Source organism: Pygoscelis adeliae, unplaced genomic scaffold (assembly GCF_000699105.1).
Source record: "Pygoscelis adeliae isolate BGI_AS28 unplaced genomic scaffold, ASM69910v1 Scaffold25, whole genome shotgun sequence".
Taxonomy (NCBI): Eukaryota; Metazoa; Chordata; class Aves; order Sphenisciformes; family Spheniscidae; genus Pygoscelis; species Pygoscelis adeliae.
In genome coordinates this window covers 4142243-4151943 of record NW_008824808.1, presented here as the reverse complement: position 1 = coordinate 4151943, position 9701 = coordinate 4142243, and the positions used below count along the sequence as shown (strand labels likewise).

At 43.5% G+C, this 9701-nt stretch overlaps 1 protein-coding gene across 2 annotated transcripts in view; it reads left to right on the top strand.

The window, feature by feature from the left end:
- Positions 1–9701, top strand: part of RARB (retinoic acid receptor, beta) — a 214142-nt gene that overhangs the window by 185107 nt on the left and 19334 nt on the right. For both annotated transcript variants that reach the window (XM_009324186.1, XM_009324187.1), the window contains one exon: positions 7468–7628. In XM_009324186.1, the coding sequence (XP_009322461.1) occupies positions 7468–7628 (161 nt within the window). The remainder of the gene's footprint in view (positions 1–7467; positions 7629–9701) is intronic.

Below are 9701 nucleotides of genomic sequence, written 5' to 3'. Positions count from 1 at the left end.
TGGAGCCTTCTGCAACATTCAAGCCAAATCCACCTTTAGAACCAGTTTTTTTTCCTTCGGCTCTGGTTTCGGGTCTTGGATTGGCAGTTCTAGATATCCAAAGTATTGATAGCTGTTGTATTTGCTTCTGGATGTCTTAAAATCAAAAAGAGAAAAAAAATCTTCTCTCTTAAATGATAGTAAAGTGAAATAATAAAAAAGAATACCAAAGCCATACCTTTCAGCTGTCTTCAAGGGGTATTTTTTCAGCCTGTTGTTCTGCATTGACTTGCCAGTTTTGGTCCTATGCCTGAGTTCATTTAGTATTGTTTTTCCTCAAGGGACTAGAAACTCTTTTTTTGCTCATTCAATCTACTAATATTTCAGGGATGTGACAATAGCAGGTGCCAAATTTCATGTCAAAAATAAAATTTTCAGGCTGATGGAATCCTTGAAACCACAGATCAAGTTTCAGGCCAGTTAAATAAAGCTGTAGAGCATCCGTTTGTATCATTCATTCATATAATGAAACCTGTTCTTATAACTCAGTTCTTGATATATTAACCCTGCAGTTATCCTCATACATAAATAGGAGATGTGTTGCTTTCGTTGGTTATAATAGGATATAACCATATAAATCCCCTGTGCATGAATGGAAAAATAGAGACCCTTAGGCTATAGGTATCAAAGGTCTCCCCTATACTTACAATAGCCTAATAAGGTTATTTTGGAGGCATAGGTAATTACTCATGGACTCCCTATAGCTAGTGATTCATTGTTCACTACTGAAACATTTCTAAATGAATTACGTTTTAAACAAGCAAATCCTTGGCCTTCTCTTTTATGGGGGGAAAAAGAGAACTGGAGGGACGCAAAATTCCACCATTTTCTGCATTTAAAATACACTGCGTGCTAGTTAAAAGGTCCCTGGTATTTGAACCAATTTAAATGTACTGTCGTGCTTCTTGCTGTTTTGATTCCATGAATGTGTATTTCTGAATTTCACATTTTGATGGAAATATTATTGTTGTCATTAATTTGATATTTAGAAAAGACTGTGGATACAAGAGCTCAGTGCAATGAATAAAACAGTTGGAGTTAACTGTCCCTGGGGATAGAATCAATCACTGTTGTAGAAGAAGGTGACATTTAAAAAAGAAACTCAGAAGAAAATGTCATGCTTAAAAAATTAGATTTAAACGCACTACCTCCTGATTGATTTTTATTGCACTCAGATGGATACACTGATTGATTATCAGCCTTGCAAATGTTTAGTACCTTTCTCACTTCTCTAATAATCAGAATAATCTAATTTTCAATGTCATTTAAGTTACCATATTCAAGGTTATAATAGGTCATATTTCTAATAAAACATAGCAATTATGTAATGAATAATACAAAGCTGCAAGGCAGAGTTCAGATTCACCTTCCTCCAAAAAAAAAAACCCAAACAACCAAAAAAAACCACCACCAGTGGCTGGACGAGCCAGCATACGTGAAGGCAGCCTACAGGACGATGTCCTCTGGGTTTGTGGTGTTTTCCCCTGTCGTTGAACTGAGGCTGCTGGAGCATTGGTCGCGGCGCGTTTGCCATAGCTGAACATTATTTCTCAATAGGAAACCAGGGGCGGGCTTGAATTCTGTAATATATGCGCTCGTTCTGTGCCTGGGGAAAAAATGATAGCATGCCAGGTGCTTATGAAATTTCTTCCATGATTGTTTCTCTGTGCTCCCTGTTAATTTTGATACGTGTCTGTGGAGAGATACTATCTCACTTAATTCGAGATGTTTTCTTGTGGCAATTGTACCCGACAGCTGACATGGTTGATTTTTCTGAATCAGCTACAAAATACGCAGTTTTCAATGTGTTTCGGTTTTGTACTTGAAGCCCCTTACATGACTGTGTACTTGTTATTGGCTTTGTCCAGTAGAAACGAGAGTTTTGTATTTGAAACGTGCTTTGCCTCCAACCGTTCTCCATATGTCAAAGCTCAGTTTTGGCATGGGAATCTGTTTTAAGATAGTTTCCTGTTCTTTTTAAAGACTGAGCAGTTTTGCCTAAAAGAAAACATTATTTCATCTGGAAATCACGACTTAGGAAAACCAGTCTATTTATAACTACCTGGTGTTCTGCGTATTTTAGTGCTATGTTTGGCTTGCGATTGCATTGCTGTTAAAACGTGAACAGGAGTCTTACCATTCTGAATTGATGGCGTGTCTGTCAAGCGTGATCACGTTGCTTTCAAGATGGTTATTTTCTTCCTTTTCTTACGCTGGAGATGGGACAAAACAACTTCCTTGAGGTTCCTCATCTCTCTGCCTGCTGCCACCAGCTCCTGGGTGATGTGCAGCTGGGTGCTGGCTTTGTCCATGGGGTCGGAGAGCCTCGTTCATCAGCAGCATCGGGGGTGCTAAGCCTCCCTTAGTTCAAGGTTTTCCAAGGTGACTGTTGTGAAAGACGTCCTTAGGGACTGCCATTCATTACCATGAGCACAGTTTATTGAAGGGTGATAGGGAGAAGGGTGACACGTGGTATGTGTGGGGCATTTGTCCTGATGGATCAAACTTGGCAGTGGCAATAGGTAAGCGTTTTGCATATTTGACTGAAATTGTCCACAGCTGCTAACTTCTGCCAGAATTAGAAATTTTTAGCAGCTGCCGCTGGAATTGGAGAAGTCAGCGTGTAAAGGAGCTGTGCAAGACTTGCGGGTTTCCACCCTAGCAAGCAGCTTGGTGCTCCTGGAAGCCCTGGGTGCAGTGCTGAGCATCGACTCCACCGCCCGTGTGTGGCACCATTTGGCTGTGGTGTCGGGCAGCCCAGGCTGCCTGGCGTGCGGCAAGGGATAGATGGCTTCCCGAGGTGCAGGAGAGCAGGCAGGAGAGCGAGCCTCTGCCCGGAGGGGAGAGTTGGCAGGTCTGCGGCAGTCCTGCCTCAGCTCACCTCTGCTTTCTCTTCTTATCAGCGTTCGCAAACAAAAGGAGTCTTCTTGAAAGCCTACGTTGCACCCAGTGCTGTGCAATTACTGACTTGCTCTGTGTTCTTTATGGTGCTTTTGAGATTTGTTAGCTTAAAGAGTAACTTCCAAAATATTTAATGACAAGGGAAGTGTGGTGTTACAGGAATGCGAACTAACTGGAAACACTAGTAGTTGTTGCTACAGGAATAAAACCAGTTAACTAGTACACAAAGCTCTTCAAAGGTCACGGGGATCTCCAAGAGGCAAAACTGCAATGATAGCGTTTCAAGTCATTAATTTATAGCTGATTAATCATTATAATATATGAAAGGTGCTGTCTAACTGTCTTCTGGGCATCTGGGGAAGCAAAGGTTATGCAAGTAATTGGAAATACTGTGTTGCGAGCTGCAGGTTCTTCTCCCCTAGGCAGGTTTGTGCCACCTTTGACAAAGCGGAGTACGAACACTCGCTATTCCATAATTTTACCTGATTATCTAGAAATTGCCTAAATCTCTTGGGCTGGATCCCAGGCTCGTCTTAGGCCAAGCGGTGACTAAGTTTGGTGGACCTGAGGGGTTTGTGTTTAAGACTGGACGATTCCCAGCATTACGACATGCTTGAAATGATCCCGCTCAAGCAGGAGAATTGCTGTGTGGTTGCTAAATGAGAGTGCTGGGGTCCTCCGAGAGAAGCTGTTTGTGTCTTTCCTATACTTAGTTTCACCTACAGCAGGCCCTGCTTTTCTTGAAAAATGCATCCTTCCCTCCTGCAGCTTTCCTGCCCTGCCCATCACTTCAAGCAGAAGAGGGAAAATGTGTCTGAGGCTAAGGAAAGCAGTGGCAAACCTGGGGTGAGGAGAACAGACTGGATGGTACAAGAGATGATGTTCAGCCCCTCTACCATCAGGTTAGGGGAATGAATGTTTGAGGGTAGGGGTTGGTCCTAAAGCTAAGGCAACAGAAAGTGCCTTCGCTAGCTTACGAACCCTGCCGCGGCTGCCTGGAGGTTTCTGGGTGTGGAAGTGCAAGTCCTGGCGTGTGTGTTGAGGGGACAGGGAAGCTGTCACGGGAAGATGGATCAGAGCGGACGTGCTCAGGCGTGGGCGTGCGTCGCTCAGCTGTCTGAGCAGTGCCGAGACTCGCGCGGATGTGGCTTCCTCACGTACCAAGATACACCTCATTTCATCCTCTTCCCCCACCACCAACACCTTATTTGTTTTTTTAGTATTTTGACTTCCAGTATTTCTCACGGGGCAAGAGAGCTTCCATACTGTCCCCTGTCGGGAGCTCTTAAATAATGCAGCCATCGAGTCAGAATTTAGTGCACAAGTAATGAAATTCATAACCTGAGTTTTCTGCTGTAGCATTAACTGTGACACAGATTCATCACCGGCGTATCATCATTAAAAGGCAGTGGAATTGCATTGGGGATTGATGTGATCATATGCATGTAAAGATCAACATACAAAAAGGTGTGATTTATGTAATATAAGCATAAGCTGTAATCCAAAACCCTTCTTACATGTGGTGTGACAGTTCCTGTTCCCGGAGCAGTGATGGCTTTTAAATTTACTGGGTAAATGCGTGTGTTTATATGTTTTTATTTAACTCTTTTAAACATAGTGTTGTCTTAATCTTTTTCTTTCTTTTTTTTGCGTTGAGTTATAGTTGTAGTTGAATCTGCGTAGCAGTGTTCAATGTTATCGAAATTCTTTATATTTTTGGAGCCTGGGTGTTATATGTCAGCACTTTATTGTGTTATCTTACAGGGAATATAGAAACACTGCCATGTCTGATGCAGCCTTAGCGAAGACGAATGTAGGAAATACAGAAAGTATACATAAAGCAAGAGGATAGATGTTGTTCAGGTTTTATCATTATTACAAAGGCTATTGGAACTGTAGAAAAAAGGTAACAGTGAACAAAAACTGTTCTTAGTTTTCAGGATGTGTTAATTCTCCCCTTCCTACCCGTCGGCGATTTGCACCCGAAAAGAAAGAGGACAGAGCTGGGCCAGTTTGGTGGTGTGGATTCACCAGCAGCTGTGTCTCTGGTGGCCTTTGGAGGGAAAGGGACTTCAGGTACAGCTGCAGAGGGAGCTGTGCCGGGGTAGCACGGGAGCGGTGGCACGGTTCCTGCTGGAGTTATCTCCTGGTCTGTGGGAGCCCTTGGCAGCTGCTCCAAAGCCTGGCCTAAATAACGTGTTTGTCTTCCACGAGGAGTTCAAAGCTATTGAGATAAGTAGTTGCTGAGGCCGCCTGTTTGGCAAATTTGTCAATCGGCTCGTAGAGCTATAAGTAAATGCAGCTTTATTACAAAGGCTTATTGCTCTTTGTGGTTGTGTAGGAGTTTACATAATTTTCTAAGGAGCTCATTTATCTCCCAAGTACAGTGGCGATTAGGATTTACTTCTGGAGTGCAGTGGCAGTTTGGAGCACTCGAGACGTATGTGTCAGTCCTGGACGTTTTTTCAATGCAAGAGACTTTACATGCACTCTGCCCTGGGGTCCAGTGAACAAATCGGGGCATTGGCTTTAGGGGAATATTTGTAAAAGCAGGGGGGTGTGGGGTGTGTTCAAACCTCCCCTAAATCTGACTACACTGGTAGCACTGAACCTTCACAAGAAGGTACCTTTCCTGTCCACCTTTCTTGGCCTTCTTTGAGTCGCTGTTACTCCAGACACCAGAACTGATGGTGTTCAAGGTTAAGCTTTAATCTGGTGGGGTGCTCAGCGTCCCAGCCCTGATCCAGCAAAGCACATAATTAACTTCAGTGCGGGTCTGTTCACATAGTTAAAGTCAAGTTCATCCTTAAAATACCTGCTGGATCAGGGTCAGAGCTCTCTCAGTTGCAAAGTCAAACCTTTAGTGAGAAAACCAGAGCCATTCGTCACATGGAGTATGTGCCTGTTGGCCTCATAAAGGAGCAACAATAGTCACTGCATCTACCCCTTGTTTTCTGTTACACATACTACATTATTTCTGTAGATGCCCCTGACTCTACTGCTTTCCCACCCACCATTTTCCCATGGCACTCTTAATTTTCTCTCAGAAATGACACCCAGTGGAAAATGAATCCAACTGCGTGTCATTCGTTCTTGAACAGATGGTGTAGGTAAGACTGGATCAAAAGCTCCTCTTCCTCCTGAAACATTTACTATTTGTCTGCTCTTTGCGACCATTTGTGGTTCACAGGCGTGTAGGAAGGCACCACAGAAGATATGGAGATGGGCCTGGGGAACCCATGGGGTTTGAAAAGAGCTAGCATGGAGGTGGCTCTGGGCATCTGCCTGTTTTGCTGTGCTTCCCTCCCTACGGCACAGATAGATGCGCTTTCTGGTGCGGGACAGTACAAGTGAGAATAGGCTGATCTTTGGCTGTCCAACATCCCCAGCCATCCTCACGTGTGCCAAACCCACCAGCCGCACCCTCAGAGTTCAGGCCACTGGTTTAAATATCATGAGGTTTTGAACACCAGTGAATGTTAGGATTGGTTTTTATTTGTCCAGCAGTGTTTAGTCTTTGGGGTGTTTAATATTGACACAGAGTCTTTGGGGAGTCTTTGGGGATTTTGTTTGGCTTTGTTGTAAAGCCTTACGCATCTGGTTACGCTTAAGACCTTAGCTTTAGCAAACAACAAGCCTCTTGATAAAATTCACAAGTACTGGCAATACTGTGGACATAGACTTATCTCCTGGGCACGTTTTGTAAAATTAAGCTATTTTCATTAAAAGAACAAAGAGTAGCATGGTGATGGAGCAGCTGTCATATTTTATTACAAAACACAAATATGTGGGAAATCAATTACAGCACGAGTGCCGCACAATGCATATTTCCAGTAATCCCCCACGGCCGGGGGAAGGTAGAAGGCTGATATGAGCGCAGGAGCAGATGGCAAGCAACTTTAGATAGCTTCACTGCCATTTTTACTCTTTCAAGTGTTTGTGCTTCTCCTTTGATCTTCAGATCTTGAGTTTAACGTGTTTCATCTTCTTTCATTTGCTGTTTTCAAATTTAACTTTCCCTTTAAATAACTTTTGCTTGGTGGAGTTTGTATTATTATGGGTTTTGTTATCTTCCATATCGTGAAATTTGAGACAGTTGCTGTCTTTCTTTAGTGTTGTTCACATCCAGTGAAATACCGACTGCATCACTGCAGAGGACTTTGCCATTCACCATGCACAGCTGTAATGATACAATGAAAAAATCCCACCTCACAAAGTTACTGAGACACTTACAATGCATGTGAAGTTGCAGTAGGCTTTCTTGGAAGGTAGATACTACAGGAGTGTGATGGCACATCCACAACAAGCACCTACAGAAGTTTGGCTTCATCATTATCCCATTAAATTTAATTCTTACAGTTGAGTAATTAAGCTTGCGTTAGTTTTCTCTGTTCATGTAACATTTTTATCTCCACTTAATTGATGTTTAAAATAAATCATTCTACACTGTTTTGAAGTAGAGTGGCAAGTGTGACATGGGGTGATCTGAATAACCACGTGTGATCTGTGTCTCTGCTTTTTCTGTAGCTGTCAGAAACGATAGGAACAAAAAGAAGAAGGAACCTTCAAAGCAGGAGTCCACAGAAAACTATGAAATGACAGCAGAGTTGGATGATCTTACTGAGAAGATCCGAAAAGCTCACCAGGAAACCTTCCCCTCACTCTGCCAGCTGGGAAAATACACTACAGTAAGTACAGTTTATGACACATACATTCTGGATATGCCTGGATGATGTGAGTTTTGCATTGGAGGCTTGAGGTGTTTTAAATAGATGCAGAAGTAGATGTACTCCTTGCACCTCCTTAGTCATGAAAAAACGCAGGTGTGCATGCAAATACATGCTGAAGAAGAGAAATTGCGCTTAACTGTAAGCATTACTTAGCGGTACTGTGAGAGACTGTCTGAAGGATTAATCCAGCCAAGAGACAAGCTTGGAGTCCATAAGCCAATTACATGCCATCATTCATCAGAAATTCGTCAGCTCCCAAAGATGGGATCTCTGCTTGTGCGTCAGCAGATTACAACTTTGCAGGTGTAGAGAGTTCTTAAATGCTGCTGGATTACTGGTGACAGTCCCAAAGCTACCAAGGTCAAGGAAAATATGAAATGTCTAAATAAACCGGTTTCCAAAATGCTCATTTGCAGTGTATTCCTCTCCCAGTCTACCAAAATACTGCAAAGCAGCAAACACTTTTGCTGCTTTCAGAAATGAAAAATTGGCAGCCCCGTCAAGAAGTTCAGTACTGTGGGAATTTCTTCAGAGGATGAATCAGATCAGTTCAGTCTATACATATATATGTTGCTAAATACAGGGAAGGTCAGTGATATATATTGATGTCAGAGAGAAAATTCAATGTCAATTTTGCAAATGCAGTAATAAAACAGATGCTTAAAAATAAATGTTAGGTAATGTTTAGAGTCCTGTTGGTAGAGGAGTGACTTTGCTGGTCCGGTCTCGCTGTCGGTTGTAGCAGCACTGGCTGTTACAGAGGGATGTGCAGAAGGTCCTGAAGTAGTCAAGTGTGCGTTCTCACTGCTGAAGCTGGGAGTTCAGGAGTGGCATGGCTGGGGCAAGGAGACACCTGCCTCCACGGTCCTTGTCCTCCACGGTTGCCCGGCAGGAGAGCTGGGACCAAGCCCTAGAGGCCAGGTGAAATACCTCTCTCACCGGATTGCTCTCTCTTTCATGTAAATGCTCTGCTACTGAAACAAACGTTAAATTTCTCAGAGTAATCTAGGCAAATCCCTGTGTGGCATCAATATTCACTGTTTTGTGGCGTACTCATCTATTTACAAAGTGCAAGGTTCAAAATTCTCAGGTCTAGGTGTAAGGCTTTGTATTTAAGTGCAAGAAAAGCAAGGATACATGGTGTGATGTTAGAAAAAAGCATGTTTTTCATGTTGCTGAAAGTATTTTCACAAACATTTTTCACATTTAATTTTGAGAACCGCATAAAATGGTTAGTACTGGGGAAGGTGCCTGTCCTCTGCACACTTCTCTGGTGCTATCCCTGCTCGGGTGAGATGTAGTCAAAACAGTCAGCCTAGGCATGCTGGTAAATATTGCTGTAGCAGGCAAGCACAGGCAGACCCCCAGGGACTAGAGCAGTGTGCGAGGCTGGAAGCTCGAAACCAGCCAGCTGGTGACATAACCGAAGGCAAAGCTGGAGACGGCGGGATCCGCAGCGTGTCTTTTCAAGGAAATTCCTGGGTTAATGCCCTCCACTCCTCCCCGCAGCACGTGCAGTTGCGTCCTCGTCTGGGAGTGAATAAAATCTTCCAAACAGGCTCTCGCACTTCTGCAAACATGAGAACACTTCTGAACGAGCGTGAAAAAATCTTCCCAGTTCAGAGACAATGAGTTTATGCCTTGCAGAAGAGGTGGTCGCGTGTCCGCAGCTGGGGTGCGTAGCCAGGCTGCTGGTATGCGTGCCAGAGTTTATTGCTCACAGGCTGCCTTGGAGGTGGCCTGGCTATCCCAGAATAACAATATATCGGTGTACCTCCCAACGTGAACCTGTTGGTACGTACTTCTGTGTTACCTCTGAGTTTGAAGAGTGCACTGCAGCTGGTGTGATGGTACTTCGTACTGGTAATTGCCAAAGATCCTGGAGGGTTGAAAGATAAACCTGGGCACCTATATGCTTGCATTATGTATTGGATGCTTAAGTATCATTAATACTTTAGCTCTTGAAATGATACAAGTGGATGAAATTGGAGAGGGTCTTGTTGCATATCACACCCACCGCTGATGGCTTTG